This window comes from Tenrec ecaudatus, chromosome 2, assembly GCF_050624435.1.
Source record: "Tenrec ecaudatus isolate mTenEca1 chromosome 2, mTenEca1.hap1, whole genome shotgun sequence".
NCBI classification, from domain to species: domain Eukaryota; kingdom Metazoa; phylum Chordata; class Mammalia; order Afrosoricida; family Tenrecidae; genus Tenrec; species Tenrec ecaudatus.
The window spans coordinates 171,518,769-171,538,863 of record NC_134531.1 but is presented as its reverse complement, the minus strand read 5'-3'; the positions used below and the strand labels follow the sequence as shown (position 1 = coordinate 171,538,863).

The following is a 20,095-nucleotide window of genomic DNA, read 5'->3' as shown; positions in this document are numbered from 1 at the left end:
AAACGAGGTTCAGGTTCTTTTGGTTCTTTTCCCACACGACCCCCCCTTTTTCATAAGGACAAGAAGAGACTTTTGCTCTGTGCGAGAATGGCCTCCACCCCAGGAGGGCACGGGACAAGGCGGCAGGAGACATGGGCCTACCTTCTCTTATCTTTGATGTGGTTTGATGGAGCTGTTTATGTTTTCCTGTCTGTGAAAATGAGAGGATTGGTCGGGATCATTCCTAAGATCCAGTTTAGCTGAAATAACTTGCGGGTCTAGGGTATCATGCTCAGTGCACGAGATCTTAAACAGGAGTGAGTTACCTGCACTGGTATGAAAACATGGATCTAAAATGATATATATTTGCATGTGCATTTATTTTTTTAGAGGGAGTCCCGGAACCTGCAACACGAAACCTCCACCGTGGACAATCCCCAGCAGCTAACGATACCAAGATGTCCGGGCACCTGGAGATGTCTGGGCGCAGAAGGGAACTCTCTGGTCCGCGTTACCTCGTGCTGCTCTAGAAGAAATAGCCAAGGGGTGGGGGGCTTTCAAAACCAGAAACTTGCTTTCTCACAGGGTAAGGAGGTCAGGAGTCTGAATCCCGGGTGCTGGCTCCAGGGGAGGCCACTTTCTCATTCTCTGTCAGCTCTGGAGGAAGGCCTTTACTCTTCAACTTCTGCTCCTGGTTCTGGGGTCAATTCCACGTGTCAGACATCCGTCTTACTCTATAATCGCCTGGCTGGCTTGCATTCGAACCCACCCCCTGCTCCACTGGAGAAAGATGAGGCTGTCTGCTCCTATAAAGATGGCAAGAACAACCCAAACGAGTATTTGCGCCCTGCACTATAGGGTCCCTCACTGTGAGTTGGAACGGACTGGAAGGCAGCGAGTTTAGTTTTTGATAGATCAAAAGAGATCCACTCAAGACATACCTACTATTTACACTAATCCAGCATAACTCCTTAACAACACGACAACTCATTTAGATGACCATCAGCAGAGAGGTTAAGATGGACACCGATTTCGTTCTGCTGTACTTTGCGTCACTATGAGTCAGAATAAAGGGCACAGAAGACGAAGAACAATTTTGAGGGGACACAACTTGATCTGGAACAGCCCATATGTATTTCAGCTTGGATCCTGGGGCCTCTCATGGGACAGCTTAATGAGGGTGCTGGCCAAGGGACTGTCATCAGGGTTGTTGTCCTAGGCATCAGGCCAGACATTGATCAATAGAGCCTGCTGCAGGAAGCAGTTGCAGGAGGTCTTTGACACTAAGGAGGCATTCGGGAAGCAGGGGGCAGGTCCAAGAGAGCACAACTGCCCAAGGGCAGCGACAGCAACAGCAAAAATGAAGCCATTGGGGCTGTGGTGTAGTGGTTGTTGGGCTGTTAATCACAAGGTCAGCAGCTAGAAACCATGCGGGGTGGGGGTGGAGTGGGGTGAGATGTGGCTTTCTACTCCTGTAAAGAATCACAGTTTGGGAAATCCACAGGGACAGATCTAGCCTGCCCTATAGAGTCCCTATGAGTCGGTATCAGTGATATTGTATGTGTGTGTGTGTGTGTGTGTGTGTGTGTGTGTGTGTGTGTGTGTGAGAGAGAGAGAGAGAGAGAGAGAGAGCCAGCAGGCTTCCAGGAGAGGGCAGAAAAGGACTTGTAGCAGAGGGGCATTGCGACATACCTGACGGAAATCCCAGACACAGGCTGCTTCTCCATTCACAAGACTCAAAGCCACACAGGAGAATGAACCTTTAATGTCTGACTTTGTTTCCGCCCCCCAAGGTGCCACCGTTCTGGGAAGTACAAGGAGGGTCTGGGGAGGTACGAAGTCAGGAGATAAGAGCGCCCCGGCTGTCCCCTGGGCGCACACCCGCCTGTCCGGCACACGCACACATGCAGACCCCAGGTACACGGCACAGACACTCACGTGTACCCACGGTGAAATACATGGAGAGAGACTCATTGTAGCTATATACACAGAGAGAAGGAGGTGAACCCCGGCTCTCAGCATGCTCGGCCCAGCTCTCCGCACGGTACCTGGCACCCATGCCCCTGCCAGAAAGCAGCTGCCCCTCGACCCCCCGCCCCCTCCCTCCCGTTCCCCTGGGGGGGGCCCGTGTCTACCCGGCTCGGACACTGCCCTCCCCCACCCCGCCCGCCCTGCCCTCCCCCCACGATGACGCCTCCCCAGGGAAAGGAAGCTGGGCAGGGCCCCTAAAACTGCCCGGGCGCCAGGGGCATGTTGGCTTTGAAGCCCGGCTGCCCGTTGGCCACGTCGGCCGCGGCTTCGCAGCCCCCGTTGGTGGCGCCGCGGTCGGCCTCGGGGCTCTCGGCCTCGGCCAGCAGCTTGAAGGTGAAGAGCGGGGCCGAGTCGTGGCGCGCGCGGCGGCCCGGCGGCTCCGGGGCGGGCAGGCTCAGCAGGGCGCCGGGCGCCTTCCACTCGGGGTAGGCGCACAGCTCGAGCGGCGGCGCGGCGCCCCCGCGGCCCAGGTAGCCGGGGCTGGGCGAGGCCGAGGGCAGGGTCCGCTGGCTGCCGCTCAGGCAGCTGCCGCTGTCGTCCAGCGAGTCCTTGCGCGAGTGCGAGCGCTCCAGCGAGCCGCCGCGCGTCCACGGCCGGTAGGTGTAGGCGCAGCCGCCCAGGCGGCGACGGCGGCGGCGGCGGCGCCCGCGACACTGGCAGCCGAGGATGCGCAGGAAGGCGCGCTTGAACTCCTTGCTGGAGCACGGGTAGATGATGGGGTTGAGGCAGCTGTTGAAGTAGCCCAGCCAGAAGACCACCTTGAACACGGTGTCGGGGGGCTTCAGGGTGGAGAACATGGAGCCTGCAGCGGGGGTGGGGCGGGGCGGGGCGGATAAGGGCAGAAAGACAGCAGTCTGTGAGTACAGAGACCCTCGCCCCCCACGAGCTCAGCCCAGCTCTCCCAGGCCAGTTCCTCTGCCTGGATGGGCGCCTTCCCATCGCAGGGCCTCAAACCATCCGCTGCTTCTAACCTTGACACCTCACACCGGAGACATCCCTGCAGTCATCTCTCAATTACTGTAACAAAACAAACAAACCGCCCCCCCCCCTATTCAGACTCTCAGCGACCTTTGAGGCTAGAGGAGGACCTCCTCCCCCGTAGGGTTTCCCAGGTGGAAGCAGACTGCCACATTTTCCACCCTTCAAACCGCTTTTTGGTGAGCAGCCACGTGCTTAAGAGATGCGCCACCAGGGCTCTTTAAACCACCCCGCCTGTCATCGTGGAGATTCTGACTCCTACTCACATTACACGGACACACCCCCCCAAGCCTCTCACTAATGAGTCCATTAGCAGCTCAGTGCTTGATCACTGCTCCACCAGCGCTCTGGACACCAGGGATTTAGCTTAATTAGTCAGTCATATCTGCTTTGCATTCTGCAATCTTGAACCTCTATCTATAGGAAGTCAAGCTGCTCACAGCTAGAAAGGTTGTTGGAAAGACATGAAGCTTCTGGGCAGTGAGCTAACTTTATTGGGGAGGAAAAATTCAGCAAAGGAGGGTGAGAGTGTGTGTACAACTTGCAGACTATAATTAATGTCACTGAATTGCATGCGAATAAATGGTTGAACTGGTATATGTTTTGCTATGTATATTTTTTCAACAAAATTCAGCAAGTCAACCAACCTTCCTCTCCCTCCACCAAACCTTCCTGATCAAGCTAAATAGTATCCAAACTCCTGTGGGCAGCGCTTACCACGGTCTACTTAAATGAATGCTGAGGTCCTGTGTTGGGCTCTTTACTGTTTTTTGCTTCTCAGAACTCCATGAACTATACGGTGGTTTGTTTCCATGACAAATATGAGATGTCTCAAAGACCCAAATGTGAATGGTAAACGTGTACAGAATAGAAGAAATGTAAAGGGCTATCTTTTTTGACCCCGCTCGGGGGGGACGAGGAGCAGCACTTTAAAGGGCGGTGGTAGAATGGAAGAAAAATGTGTGTAGCATTTAAAACGAAAGATTACAGTGTAGGATACACGTGGAACTTCTGCAAACAAGGAAAAACGGGATGAAATATGTACAGGCAATTTACAAAACTAGACACGTAAAGAGCTAAAAAGCACATGACAAAATTCTCCAGATAGCGTCTAGTCCAATGAAAATGAAAGCCACAGAGATAGCACATAAATCCGTTGGGATGGCAAGACTTGGGGAGCTAGACAGTGCCACATGTAGGGGTGTGGAGGCATCGGGAGCCTTCTGCATGGCTGGTGCGACCACAGTGATGCGCGCACACCTTAAGCAGTAACCAGCCGTGCGGGGCTGTCGAGGTGGTTCTGACACACGGCACCTTCATAGGTGCACAGTGGAACTGCTCCCTAGGGTTCTGAAGGAGTAGATTGCCAGGTCTTTCATTGGAGGTGCCTGAGTTAGTTAGTTTATTGGGCCAACCTGGCCGATAAACACATGTGGGATTAATTGTAGGGCGGAGGGATAAATGTTTCGGTGAGCCTCGCCTTTCGAGTTCTCAAGTCTCTTGCTTTCTGATGTCGGAACAGGTGCGGCTGCCTTAGCAGTTCCCAGCTTCAGCTTGCAAGGCTGACTTCCTGCAAGACATCCCCAAGGAGAAGCCACGTGGACCTACCCCGATGCAGCCCTGGGTGCTGGAGCAGCCGTGTGGAGACCCCTGCCAATGCTGAAATGTTTACACTTTCACTAACTTGCTTTCCTCCTGGAGTCAGCATCGTTGTGTCTGTTTTGTGAGCTGGAGGAGGCCTTTGTGGACTGGTGTGGTACATATGGGCTAATGGGTTAATGTTGGACTTGTGGGCTTGGGCAGCACTGGGTTGGCATGTTTTCTTGATGCTCACTTAACCTTTATATAAAACTCTCTCTTTTACATGAGTTTCTGTGGATTTGTTTCTCTAAAGTACCCAGACTAACACAGTGCCCCTGGAGAAGTTCCAACTGTCAACCTTTTGGATAGTAGTCAAGCACTTCGCCATCCATCTGTATCACCTAGGAGCCCTGGTGGTGGAGTGGTTGTGAGTTAGGCTGCTAACTACAAGGTCAACAGTTTGAAACTACCAGTCTCTCCTTGGGTGAAAGACAGAGTTCTCTGTTCCTGTAAAGACTGACAGTGTTGAAAACTCACAGGGGAAGTTCTCACCTGTCCTATAGAGTCACAGTGTGTTGGCATCTATTTGTTGGCAGTGAGGGAAGAGTCTTGTACACCCCTTGTGGCCCATCAGGTCTGCCCTTGAGTCAAGCATCAAAGACCTTTCACACAGGTCTGTGGAGAGTTTTGGGGACATTTCATGGCAGCATTGTTTTTGGTGACAGGGAGTGAGGGAACATCTGGGGGTCTCACAGTAGGATTATAGAAAGGGAAATTGGGTGGCTGCATAGCATGGAAATTACAAAGCCTGGGGAGACCTCAGATGACATGCTCATATTAAATGCATCATCCTTAGTGAAAAAGTGGGGGAATAGAATGAGAGTTATAACACATTAGCATACAAATAACATGGTATCCCAACAACAACTCACAGTTCTCAGGAACATTTTCAAATACAAAATTACACACAAACCACAAGATAGCTGCTAAAGAGTAGAGGGGAAGAAATAGAAAAGGAGATCAAAGGCTATAAATCCATAAGAGATGCCTGGCAGAGACCATTCGTGATAAGGTGTCAGGAAGTGAGAAACATGATTAAAGCATCTCTCTGAATTTGTAGGCCTCAAACATTTATGGTGATGTTAAACTGGAAGACAAATCAAAACAAAACAACAAAACCCTTTATGATTTAAATGTATGTCAACTAAAACTTAATAGAGGCTAAGCAATTTGTCTTGTGTCACTTAGCTTGTTTATAATATAGTTAGGATTTAGATTAAATTCTGTTGGAATAAAAAGAATATAGCTTTTCCATTTAATAATTATACTCTGGAAAAATGATAAAATATAGAAAATCAAAAAGGAAAAAATTGAAATGCATGTATAATTCTACAAGGAATGTATAATTCCATAAGGCATGTATACTTCCACAAGGCATACACTTCCAGAATGTTTCCATTGGATATATATATATATATATATATATATATATATATATATATATGCAATTGTTGAAGAAAAAATGGAATTGGACTATACAGAACATTTTGTAAGTGCAAGCTCAGCGTTGCTAGAGCGCCTCTTCCCTATGATAGGTGACTTTTAAATGCCTCTCCTGCCTCTGGGTTCATTTGAGATCCCCCAGGCCCAGACTGTGGATCCTCTTTGAATCTCCCAGAACACCCCCATAAACAGGTCCTTGTAAGCAGAAGGCAGATGGAGTGTGTCTGTTGAATGAAAAGCATATTTGTTGCTTATCTGAATGAGAGCAATCTGACAAGCCTGACCTTCTATTTGACGGATGGGGATACAGAGACCCAACGGTGGCTGAAGGTAGTCTCTCAGAGGCCAGGTCTTTTAAAAATCATTTTATTAGGGGCTCATACAACTTTTATCACAATCCAGACATCCATCCGTTGTATAAAGCACATTTGTATATTCATTGCTCTCATCATTCTCAAAATATTTGCTCTCGACTTAAGCCCCTGGCATCGGGTCCTCATTTTTTACCCTCCCTCCCTGTTGCCACCTCCCTCATGAACCCTTGATAATTTATAAATTATTATTTTGTCATAGCTTGACCTGTCCGACGTCTCCCTTCACCCACTTTTTTGTTGTCCGTCCCCCAGGAAGGAGGTCACATGTATATCCTTGTAATCAGTTCTCCCTTTCCAACCCACCCTCCCTCTACATTCCCAGTATCATCACTCACACCATTGGTTATGAAGGGATCATCTGCCCAGGATTCCCTGTATTTCGGGTTCCTATCTGTACCAGTGCCCATCCTCTGGCCTATCACGACTTGCAAGGTAGAATTGGGATCATGATAGTGGGGGCGGGGGGTAGGAAGCATTTAGGAACTAGAGGATAGTTGTTATTTTTCATTGTTGCTACATCGCACCCTGTCTGGCTCGTCTCCTCCCTGAGAGCCCTCTGCAAGGGGGTCTCTAGTGGCCTACAAATGGGCTTTGGGTCTCCACTCTGCACTCCCCCACTCATTCACCATGGTATGATTTTTTGTTCTGATAATGCCTGATACCTGATCCTTTCAACACCTCATGATCACACAGGCTGGTGTGCTTCTTCCATGTTGGCTTTGTTGCTTCTGAGCCTAGATGGGCACTTGTTTACCTTCAAGCCTTTAATAACCCAGGTGTTATATCTTTTGATAGCCGGGCACCATCAGCTGTTTTCACCACATTTGCTTATTCACTTGCTTTGTCTTCAGTGGTTGCATCAGGAAGGTGAACATAGAATGTCAGTTTAATAGAAGAAAGTATTCTTGCATTGAGGGAGTACTTCAGTGGAGGCTCAATGTCCTTCTGCTACCTTAATACTAAACCTATAAATATATGCACATAGATCTATTTCCCCATCTTCATATATAAATATATTTGCATATGTACATGTCTTTATCTAGACCTCTATAGATGCCCTTTGCCTCCCAGCTCTTTCCTCTATTCCTTGACTTCCCTCCTGTCCCACTATCATGCTCAGTCCCCACCAGGGTTTCAGCAATTCCTCTTTGTTACATTACTCTTGATCATGCCCTACCAGACCTCCCTCTCCCTCCTCACCACCGATTTGGATCACTTGTTGTTCCCTTGTCCCTGGGTTTGTTAACACCACTTCCTTTCCCCCCACCTCCCCCTTTCCCATGTCCCCCCGGAACTGTCTGTCCGTTGTTTTTCCTCCAGATATTTCATCCAGCCTATCTTATTTAGACAGACCTGTGGAGATAATAACATGCACAAAACCAAGACAGAGCAAAACTAAGCAACAATATACAACAAAACAACAACAATAAACCAGTGACACCCCCCCCCCACACACAACACAACAACAACAAAAAGCTTGCAGTTAGTCCAACAATCGTTTGTTGTCCTTTAGGAGTGTTTTCCAGTCCAGTCTGTTGGGTCACCATGCCCTGGCCCCAAAGGCCACCTTCAGCATTCCTTGGGGACTTCACCGCTCCATTCCCTTGCTGTTCTGTTGCACCCCCTTAGTGTTTTGCCTCGATGTGGCGGAACCAGATCAGGTGCAATTCCCACACTGTGTCTCTGGTGTTGTCCTCTGTAGAGCTGTGGGTCAGTGAGGGGTGTCATGTCTCATAGTGCGGCTGTCCATGTGGTCCTCTCTGTGAACTGGCTGCTCTAATTGGCGTCATCGTCCTCAAGGCCTGCTGGATACCAGCCAGGTCTTATAGTTGATTTTAGACTGCACCAGAGCTTCCTGACTCTATACTTCACCTTCTTGGGTTTTTGGGGTTTAGCTTATTCTTACGGAGAGAGCCATGACTCCTCCTTCCCAGCTTAGCAACTAAGTGATGGCGGGTGCATGGAGATGGCGGGGAGATGGCTGGGATCCTAGCGAAGGCTGACCCAGCCACAGCGCTTCAAGGGTTAGTCATCTGGCTGTGAGCTCCCGCTCTACAGGTGTTGCTGATGGTGTTAGCTGGCATCACAGCTTTGCTGGCCTCAAGGTGACCCGATGCACAATAGCACAGGCAAGTGGGAACTGCCTGGTCATGTACCACCACGTGGTTGCTTGTGGAATCAGACGGTTGTGATCCAGAGTGTTGTGACTGATGCTTAAGCTTTCATTGCTTCTCTCTTTTAAAAACTTTTAATTGTTGGACATCCTCTGGCAGAAGGGCCACAAGGAAGAGATGAGCCAGTCAGGGTGCAGTATAGCACCGATGAAACATACAACTTTCCTCTAGTTCTTTAATGCTTCTTCCCCACCATCATGACCCCAATTCTACTTTACAAATATGCCTACACTAGAGCATGTACACGGGTACAGATAGGAGCTGGAAACACAGGGGATCCAGGACAGATAAACCCCTCAGGATCAATATTCAGAGTAGCTACCAGGAGGATAAGGGGAAGGTGGGGGAGAACTGATCATAATGATCTACATATAACCCCCTCCCAGGTGGACAGACAACAGAAAAGTAGGTGAAGGGAGTCATTGGTCAGTGTAAGCCATGAAAAAATAATAATTAAAAAATTATCAAGGATTCATGAAGGAGGAGGGTGGGAGAGGGAGGGGAAAAAACTGAGGAGCTGATACCAAGGGCTCAAGTAGAAAAAACTGTTTTGAAAATTATGATGACAACAAATGTACAAATGTGCTTGACACAATGGATGGATGTATGGATTATGTAAAGAGTTGTACGAGCCCCCAATATAATGATTAAAAAAACCCAGATAAAAAACCTTTTAATTATGAATTGGGTGAAGGTTTACAGAAAAAATTGCTTTTCCATTCAGTAATTCATAGATTTTATTTCATCTCATGAACTGCAATCACCACCATGAAACATCATCGATCCCATTTCTTCCTTGTGTTTCCTGTTTCCAGTCCCCCTTCTTCCCCCACCCGCCTGGAACTTTGTCCCTGGGCAAATGCTGGCTGGATCTCAAATGACCGATTATCCTCATGTGCTTGGGCCTTACTAGCGTGCTTGTTCCTCTTATAGACCTGCCTATTTGTTTGGCTGAAAATTGAGGCATGGCTCATTTTTGGAAGTAGGTCACCAGACCTTTCTTCCGAGTCTGTCTTATTCTGGCAGCTCTGCCGACACGGGTGCACATGCTGGATGCTAACACGCCCACAGATCGCGGTGGCTGTGCGTGGACTCAGCAGGTTATTGGTTGGGACTGCAACCCAGACTGCTGCAAAGAAGGCTGGACTATTCTGTCACTGAGCCACCAACAGCACCCAGAACTGCACCTAGACTGACCTCTTTCCTCAAATCAGGGCAGAAGAGGGTGCTCTGAGTTTTGACAAGGTCCTTGTCATTGGGATCAGGTATCAGAAGATCAAAACCAAGCAATTATATCAATGTGAAGGTGAGGGGTCAGAGGGGAGAAGCAAAGCCCATAGGTAGACGAATGGACATCCCCTCACAGAAGGGTCACATGGAAGGGACGATTCAGCCGGGTGCGGTATAGCACCAATGCATCACACACCATTCCTCTAGCTCTTTAAGGCTTCCTCCCCCCACTATCATGACCCCAGTTTTACCTCACAAATCCTGCTAGACCGGAGTGTGTACATCAACACAGACAGGAACTTTTGACACATGGAAGCCAGGGCAGATACTCCCTCAGAAACAGTAATGTGACTAGGGATACCATAAGGGAAAGGGGGGAGGGGGAGAGAAAGGCAGAACCAATAGGAATGATGGATGTATAAGCTCCACCGAGGGAGGGGGATGAATAACAGAAACGTGGGTGAAGGGATACAGTGGACGGTGTAAGATATGAAAAAAATTTATGAAGGGTTCACAAGGGTGGGAAGGTGGGGGAGGGAGGGAAAAAAGGAGCTGATAAGGGCTCAAGTAGAAAGATAGTGCTTTAAAAATGATGGCAACATATGTACAGGTTTGCTTGATATAATTGATTTATGGACTATTATAATATCTGTAAGAGCCCCCAATATAATGATTTGGAACCCCCCCCCCCATTTATACTGTGTGTGCCGGGTACAGACGCAGTGTGGAACGCTTTACACCACCAGCTCATTCAGTGACCACAATGGCTCCTTGAAGAAAGGGCTACACTCTGCCTCATTTTGGATTGAGATACGAACGGAGGACAAAATCAGTTGCCATCATCATCATGTATGTGAGAGTAGACCTGGCTCCATCAGGTTTTCAGTGGCTGATTTATTTGCAGTAGATTTCCAGGCTTCTCTTCTGAGGCACCTCTGGTTTGAACTTCTAAACTTTCAGGTAGCAGCTGAGTTCAGTATCCATTTATACACCCAGGGAATCTCGCCTACGATAGCTATTTTTCTTTGTGTCCATTCATTTGTGCATTTATTTATCCTAGAGATCTCGAGCATCTGCTGAACTCCAGGTACTAGTCCAAAGTTGTGGGCATGCAAAGATGAGTTGGGGCAGAGTCCTCTTGTTCTTGGGAAGCCTGAGTGTCAAGAGGCCATTGCAAACACACACACACACACACACACACACACGGATGTCACGCTGTCCTGCGTGCTCAAGGAGCTTTTTGTCTTGTTTCTGGTTCTTCTTTGTTAGATGCTGCAATTACGACTCATCTTGACCCCCGGGGACAGACTAGAACTACCTCCGTGGGTTTCCAAGGCGACGGTCCTTACACGAGCAGGTCACCAGGTATTTTCTCTGTGGAGCAGCTGGTGAGTTTGAAAGGCTGATTTTTTTTCTTTTAAAAATCATTTTATTGAGGGCTCATACGACTCTTATCACAATTCATACACCCATCCATTGTGTCAAGCACATTTGTACATTCTCAAAACATTTGCTTTCTACTTGAGCCCTTGGTATCAGCTCCTCATTTCCCCCCTCACTCTCCATCACCCCCCATGAACCCTTGATAATTTATAAATTATTATTATTTTATTATGTCTTACACTGTTCAGTGTCTCCCTCTCACTCTTTTTCTGTTGTCTGTCCCCCAGGGAGGGGGTCATATGTAGATCCTTGTGATTAGTTCCCCCTTTCTATTCTCCCTTCTTCTTACCTTCCTAGTATCACCACTCTCATCATTGGTCCTGAGGGGTTTATCTGTCCTGGATTCCCTGTGTTTCTAGCTTTTATCTGTACCAGTGTACGTCCTCTGTTCTAGCCAGATTTGTAAGGTAGGATTGGGATCATGATAGTGAGGGGGGAGGAAGCATCGAAGAACTAGAGGAAAGTTGTGTGTTTCATCATTGTTACACTGCACCCTGACTGGCTTATCTCTTCCCTGTGACCCTTCTGTTAAGGGGATTTCCAGTTGTCTAGAGATGGGCTTTGGGGTCTTCACTCCACACTACCCCTCATTCACAATGATATGATTTTTTGTTCTTTGATGCCTGATGCCTGTCCTATCAACACCTTGTGATCACACAGGCTGGTGTGCTTCTTCCATGTGGGCTTTGTTGCTTCTCAGCTAGATGGCTGCTCGTTTATCTTCAAGGAAAGGCTGAGCTTTTGACCAGCTGCCGAGAGTTTAACCACTGCACCACCAGGGCTTCTTAGCCATTTCCCTAATAACAGTTACATCGATGGTTTCCAATATCTGGCTGCTATAAGCCGAAGGTATGATGGCCTTGAGCATTTCTCTGTGTTGGTCATTTGAGAGTGTCTATAGGATTAATTCCAGAGTGAAGAATCTACCAGGTCCGTTTCACATGTTAGTGTCGGCACATCACCTTCTGAGTTGATGGCACCCGTTTCCCCTCACAAACTTCATACACACGTACAAGCCCATCTCCTCCCCTCCTCCACCTCTCAGGGTTGCTTTCTAATGCCTTCCTGTCTGGAAGGTGAACAATGACCACACCCTCCTTTGTCATTTACATTACGTTTTATCCCATCTTTTTTTTTCTCTTCAAACCCCAGCATGACTGGTCCACCTTAAACCTGTCCTCACTGATTTATGACAAAACGTAGCTCCAATGCTTCGTCCATTCCACCCCATAGCCACCCTAGAGGACAGTGTAAACTGCACCTGTGGGGTTCCGAGACTGTAAGTCTTTAGGGGAGTAGAAAGCCCCATCTTTCTCCTGTGGAGTACCTGGTTGCTTTAACTGCCAACCTGTGGTTAACAGCCTAATGGGAAACCAATATGCTGTCAGGACTCCTCAATTTCTGATAGAATTCCCTCTTCTATTTGGAATCAGACTCTTTGGATTAGGATCCTGGTTTCCCTTTTAACACGTTACATAGAGTCCCCGAGCCTCAGTTCCCCACTGGCAAAATAACAGATCGAATCCCTCTGGGCCCCCATGGGGCTTACATGAGATGGGCAGTGTATGCTTCCTGCCAGCGTGCAGTCGGCCCCACTGGAGACATCCAGCAGGAGGTACCCTTCCTGTACCTCCATGGGTCGGGCTGAGGATGGAGTGGTAGAAAGCCTATGGAAACTTGATGCATCACTGTTGGGAAATCGCTTTCCTTTGTGGGCCTCAGTTTCCCCCCTGTGGTGAGCTGGGCCTTTTCACACTTCCTGAAGCCGTTCCCGCTGGGTGCGCTTGCTTCTCCCGGCCCACCACTGGGCGGCAGTGTGGACCCGGGACGGAACAGCCGGCAGTCACAGATGCCACACATTTTTCCTGCCCCCTCTCCCCTCTCCCCACAGCAGCACAGTAGCGCCTGGGAAATGCACAGTTGACTAGGGAAGGTGCTTAGCCTCTTTGGCATGCATGGGAGCCAGTGACAGGGATCTTTTCTCCTGGGCACCAACATATATCTTTTCCTGGGGAGGGGAGGGGAGGGGCCTGGCAGAGCGGCCAGAAACCGGGAGTGACCATCAACAGGAAGTAAACAGTAAACTGGTTCCTGGAAGGCCAGTGCCCTGTGCTGGGGTTAGGGCTTCCCGGACTCTTGGCTTGCCACTCCCTCCCTCCCTTGTGAGTGTCCCCACGCCTGGCTCCACCTCTCTTCCTGAGACCATCCGGCTGTTCTTTGCCTGGCGCCCAGAGTCATGGCTAGTCAGAATGGAGAGCCCTTGCTCCTTGAGCCTCAGTGAATGGCGGGGCTGCCACCAGCAGGCATTTGTGAGGCAGCAGGGGCGTGGCCCAGGACTTGCTCACACTCCTCAGGTGGGAAGTTGTTGCTCATTTGCTGCCATCCAGTTGGCTCAGCTGATGATGACCCGTAGGGTTATCATTGGCTGATTTACCTATTCCTTAAATAGTTTATTGTGTTTAAGGTGGAACTGTACACAGGAAATTATGTTCCCAGTTAACAAATCCTACACACATTAGTGGGTAAGATTTGTTGCATTTCCCACAATCCGTCATCCTCTGACGAACCCTGGTGCCAGTTATGCACTGGGCTGCTAACCGCAAGGTAAGTAGTTTGAAACCACCAGCCACTCCTCAAGAAAAAACGACCGGCTTTCTACGTATGCCTCGGGAACCCACAGGGGCAGTTCCACCTTGACCTACAGTGTCGCGATGAGTCGGTATCGACTTGATGTCAGTGAATTTGATGTTGGTTTGCTCAGCGATCTCATTCAGCCTGTCCAGCTGAACCATTCCCAGGACTTTTCCCTCCCTCTTTGCTTTCCAGAGTCGCGGACCATTTGTTACTCCTATAGATTTTATTTTAAAAGAAGCTCATTATGCACGAGTAATATTATATATTTTATGAGCCAATCTGTTATTTAGCTAACGGGTGACCTCAAGGGCTAATTTGAGTTTCAGGTTTAAAGCATATTTCAGAGAGATAATCGTGGGCGTTCTGTAGTCGCCGTGGGTACAGTAAGTCAGAACTCTATAGCAATTAGAGTTCTGTTCCAGATTTCCCCCTCTCCCCCTCTATGGTGGAAAGGAGGAGTCTTAGAGGGTTAGTAGTTATGCGTTGGGCTGCAAACCGCACGGTTGGCAGTTTGAAACCACAGCAGCTCCTCCGGAGAAAGAGTGGGCATTCTGCTCTCGTAAACAGTTACGGTCTGAGTCAGTGTTGACTTGAGGGCAGAGAGGTTTTTTAAAAAATGGTGGGAAGGGGGAGTGGTAGCTGGATGCCCTTCACTTTCAGTCTCAAGAAAAACGAGGCTGCGGTTCACGTAGACTATTAGTTCGGCGGACTGCTTTCTTTTCGGAATCTTTGATTTCCTACTTTGTCTTTTGTTCCAGACGAGCAGAGACCAATCGCTGTCTCTCGGATGGCTGCTCTCAAGCTTTGAAGACCAGACGCCACTCATCATATTGGGGTGCAGAAAAGGGACTTTGCGATCTATGGTGTGCCCACGAACTGAGTTGTTCTAGCTAGTCCATCGCACTCTGATGCTAAGCCTCCAAACCCAGAAACCCAATCTTGTGAACGATTTCATTATGTCTAAGAAGCACCCAATATTTGTGGATACCCACTTGTATATCAGGAGCCTTCGTGGTGCAGTGGATTGAGCAATGGGCTGCTAACCATGAGATCAGCAGTTTGACCCTACCAGGTGCCCTGTGGAAGAAGGACAAGGCTTTCTGCTGCAGTAAAGCTAGGATCACTATAAGTTGATATTGACTTGATGGCAGTGAGAAGAAGATTTATATATGATTCTGGTATAATAGTGCACACATGGGGCAAAATTATGCAGACTTGTTAGCCATAACCAAATTCCTGGAAGGAATGAGCCACTGGGTTTGAAGGGCTAGCACCAAAGTCTCATGGGCTGTCTAGGTCAGTGGGTATAGCATAGTCCATAAGAACAATGGCCTACATGCAGCTTTGGTGAATAGCAGCCAGAGCCTTAAAGGTTCATGAATAGCCTTCTAAAATACAACTCTTGGTCTCTTTCCACCCATAGCAAAGACGACTGTAGAAAAGAAACACTCAAGGAAACAATTAGCCTAAAGGACCACACGCACTACTGTTTTCATGAGCCCGAGCGGGGACAGTTGTTTTCTGTGTGCATGACAGAACTTCTGTCTGACACGTCTGGCACACTGGAAGGACTCAGCGAGCACGGCTGTCCTGCCTACTGTGAATGTTGCCAATTCAAGCACTGGTACTGCTATGACTGTCACTGCTTTAGCTATTGCCAGCCCTACTCCTGTATGATGATGGAGGTGATGAAGACGCAGCCCACTGTGCTGGCCGAGGCGAACTCAGATGGTTCCCTGAACCTGCTGAAACGGTAGCCAACCTTCCAGCAATTTTCAGAGGAATGTCGTCCTCAGTCTTAAAGGGTTAACACTTAGCCATGTCAAGTCTAGGTTTTCCTTAAGCATCAACCACTCCCCCATCTGTACATCCTTTACTTGGGTGAAGGTTTACCGAGTAAACCATCTGTTTGACATTGAGCGATGCTGATGCCTTGTGCTCCATCTCATTCATTCCTCCCACCTCTCTCTCTCTGTGCATCTTCTGCTTCCTCTCCTCCTGCCTTCACTATTCTCAAACCCTCCTCATTTGCTGCAAACAGATCAACTCACAGCAGGAAAAGAACGCAGTGAAACAAAACGTCAGCAGCACCTTCTGGAGAGTTCCACAGAGTGGCAAGCCTGAGTGCTGCTCTCTCTAAAAGGAGAGAAGCCGGGGCCGAGAGGTGTCGAAGACATGCTAACCCTAGCCGGAGAGGGATTCCTTCCTGAGAAGCCTGAAAGATGGAAGAGAAGTGAACGGGAAATACTCCATTCACAGGGAAGCCTAGCCCCTGGCGCAAAGTCGGTGCTGGATCAATATTTTGTTTCAGTGAAGAAATGAATGAATGAGTAAGCAACTCAGGTGTCTCATGCCATTTCCAACCACTGCCTCAAACAACCATGCACACCGTTGGGCACTGAACTGTGTGGGTTCTCCTGACCCCCAGCAAAGGACGTGTAGTAGTCCCAATCCCTACAAACTCAAACCTAACTCATGCCACTGAGTCAATGCCCACGCATAGCGGCCCTATAGGACAGGTTGGAACTGCTCCTGTGGGTTTCCAAGACTGTAACTCTTTCTGGGAGTAGAAAACCTTGTCTTTCTCCCACAGAGTGGCTAGTGGTTTGAACTGCTGACCTTGCAGTTAGTAGCCCAACTTGTAACCACTATGGCTCTAGGGCTCCTGATCCCCCTGAGGGTCCGTGACACAGAGGAAAAGCCTCAAAATGATGGATCAACATAGAGGCTGCAACAAAGGGCTCAAACGAAGATGAGCGGTGGGGGTGAGCGGTGTTTCGGGAAGATTGGGGTTTGCTCGGCGTGGAAGCAACTCCATTGGCAACTCATACACAGACTTGTAGACGTGGTCCTGTTTGAGAACAGGGGCTTCTTTGTTGTGTTAACATTAGTACAGGATGTCTCAAGTCAACTCGCCTTTGAGGTATAAAAAAAGCAGATTAGATACCAAAACAAACAAAGAAACAAAGTCCCAAACCAAACTCAGGGCCATTGTGTCGAATCTGACTCATAGCAATCCTGCAGGACAAAGTAGAACTGTCCCGGTGTGTTTCCAATTCTGTAACTCTTTTTAAAAAAGTCATTTTATTGGGGGCTCTTACAACTCTTATCACAACCCATACATACATTCATTGTGTCAAGCACATTTGTACATTTGTTGTCATCATCATTTCAAAACATTTTCTTTCTATTTGAGCCCTTGGTATCAGCTCATTCTCCCCCCATCCATGAACCCTTGGTAATGTTTTTGAATCCTTGATTTTTAACTTACTATTTTTAACCTTTAATTTTTAACTTACTATTTTTTTCATGTCTTACACCGACTACTGCCTCCCTTCATCCACTTTTCTGTTGTTTGTCCCCTTGGGAGGGGGTTATATATCGATCATTGTGATCAATTCTCACTTTCTACCCCCCCACCTTCCCCTTACTCTCCTGGTATTGATACTCTCATTATTGGTCCTGAGGGATTTATCTGTCCAGGATTCCCTGTGTTGTGAGCTCTTTCTTCTCTGCACCAGTGTACGTGCTCTGGTCTAGCCGGATTTCTAAGGTAGGCAATTCTTTAATTGTTTATGGGAGTGGTAAGCCTCATCTTTCTCCCACAGAGTGGCTAGTGGTTTTGAAGTGCTAACCTTGTTAGCAGCCCACTGGGTAACCCACCACGACAATAGGGCTTCTCAGATTAGGTAGAGAACCCTAAACTAACCCACTGCCACCAGGTTGATTCAGACTCATAGTGACTGTAAGGGACAGAGTAGATTTGCCCTTTTGGGATTGTGAGACTTTTAAATCTTAACAGGAGTAGACAAGCTCATCTCCCCCCACCTCCTGGAGTGGCTAGTGGGGTCAAACCCTGGACTTACTGGCCAGCAGCTCAATGCCCGACCCGCCATGCCGCCAACACTGCTGGCAAGCACACAAGGAGACGACACATGCTCTATGGAGATGAGGAAGGAGAGCGGCTGGATCTATAGACAGTGAAAGAGCCCTTCCTCCTGTGACGACAGCCAGAGAGCCGTGCTGTAGGGCTGCCCAGTGTGACGCTGGCCTCTAGGGTCGCTACGCGCAAGAATTGACTCGACGGCAGTGAAAGAGCCTCCTCAGCGGTGAGGACAGTGATGCGCTGGTCTTCACCACCCTTGGTGATCTTTCTGCTCCAGCAGCGATAAGAAACACATGCTGCCCAAACCTACAGTGATTTCACTGGCAGCCAGGCCGAGCCCAGGAAAGCACTCTGAGCGCTCCTGGTTGCCTCGTGGTTAGACTTGTTAAGCTGGTCAATGGACAGTCCTGAAACGACTTAGAGGGATAAAAAGCAAATACTTGGGGGAGGGGGGCATTTCTATGGTTTTACTCTTTCATTGGGGCGGGTGGGTGGTGGGGGTAGGAAGTGGGGCTTGAGAAGAGGGTAAAGATAGGTAAAGTGCGGTGAAGTTCACGGGGGAGCCCTAGTGGTCTAGTGCATTACACATTGGGCTGCCAGATACTTGCAAGGTCAGCTGTTCAAAACTACCCATTGCTCGCTGTGAGAAAGATGAGGCTTACAGATGGACAGTCACGGGAATCCCCAGGGGCCGTATGCTCTGTCCTTAGGGCGGAGGCTGTGAGTGAGTGAAGGCAGGGTGCAAAGGCAGAGGCTGTGCAGGGTCAGCACGGGGAGGAGCATTCTTGGCAGGACAGGGTGCCAGCCTTCTGCGAACCCCTACAAATAGGGCGTGTTTGTGGAATAGAAGCTGAACGCTAAGCCGTGACTGCTGGTGGTTCATAGTGTGCTCCCAGATCTCAGAGTTGTGCGGGATGACTGTGCGGCCCAGCCAGCTCTAGGGCGCACCCTTCAGGCTGTACTCCACCCAAACCAAACACAACCACCATCCAGTTCTTTCAAGTGAATTAGAAATGCCGTTGCACCTCCGTCAGGAAGCTGGGATAAAGAATCAATGAAACAATAAAAAGAAAGAAAGAGAATTCGGATCATGGTAGTTGGGGGGAGGAAGCATCCGGGATCTGGGGGAAAGCTGTGTTCTTCATCGATACTACCTCACACCCTAATTAATCCATCTCCTCTCCTAAACCCCTCTATGAGGGGATCTCCATTGGTCAACACTTGGGCCTTGGGTCTCCACTCTGCACTTCCCCCTTCATTTAATATGATATATATACATATATACATATACACATATATACACATACATACACACACTTATATCTTTTTTTTTTTGCATGATGCCTTATACCTGGTCCCTTGGGCACCTCGTGATCGCACTGGCCAATTCTACCTTGCAGGGCTGGATAGGACAGAGGCTGTACACTGGTGCATATGAGGGTTGGAGGTACAGGGAATCCAGGGTGGATGATACCTTCAGGACCAAGGGTGTGAGGGACGATGCTGGGAGAGTGGAGGGTGAGTGGGTTGGAAAGGGGGAACTGATTACAAGGATCCACATGTGACCTCTTCCCTGGGAGAGGGACAGCAGAGAAGGGGGGAAGGGAGACTCCAGATAGGGCAAGATATGACAAAATAACAATGTATAAATTACCAAGGGCATATGAGGGAGGGGGGAATGGGGAGGGAGGGGGGGAAAAAAAAGAGGACCTGATGCAAGGGGCTTAAGTGGAGAGCAAATGCCTTGAGAATGATTGGGGCAGGGAATGTATGGATGTGCTTTATACAATTGATGTATGTATATGTATGGATTGTGGTAAGAGTTGTATGAGTCCCTAATAAAATGTAAAAGAAGAAAAGAGAAAAAAAATGATTAGGGCAAAGACTGTATGGATGTGCTTTATACAATTGATGTATGTATATGTATGAACTGTGAAAAGAATTGTATGAGCCCCAATAAATTGTTAAAAAAAAATAAAATGTGTTCAAACAAAAAAAAAAAAAGAAAGAAAGAGAAAGCTCCAAACCAAAACAACAACAACAACAAAGAGAATAAATGAAACAAATAGGAAAGAGCTTGGCATAGAGTAGACATTATTTTTATCAACTAATTAGCTAATATTGGAACCCCAGTGACATTATGCGTTGGGCTGCTAACTGCAACGTCAGCAGGTCAGAACCACCAGCTGCTCTTTGGGAGAAAGATGAGGCTTTTTACTCCTGTAAAGATCTATGGCCTTGGAAACCCACAGCGGGTTGCTGTGAGTCCGATTCGACATGAT

General features: G+C 48.4%; 1 protein-coding gene across 2 annotated transcripts in view; it reads right to left on the bottom strand.

The window, feature by feature from the left end:
- Positions 1-2,159: 2,159 nt before the first annotated feature.
- Positions 2,160-20,095, bottom strand: part of ADRA1B (adrenoceptor alpha 1B) — an 81,807-nt gene continuing 63,871 nt past the window's right edge. For both annotated transcript variants that reach the window (XM_075543178.1, XM_075543179.1), the window contains one exon: positions 2,160-2,812. In XM_075543178.1, coding sequence (XP_075399293.1) covers positions 2,205-2,812 — 608 coding nt within the window. In that variant the 3' untranslated portion in view covers positions 2,160-2,204. The remainder of the gene's footprint in view (positions 2,813-20,095) is intronic.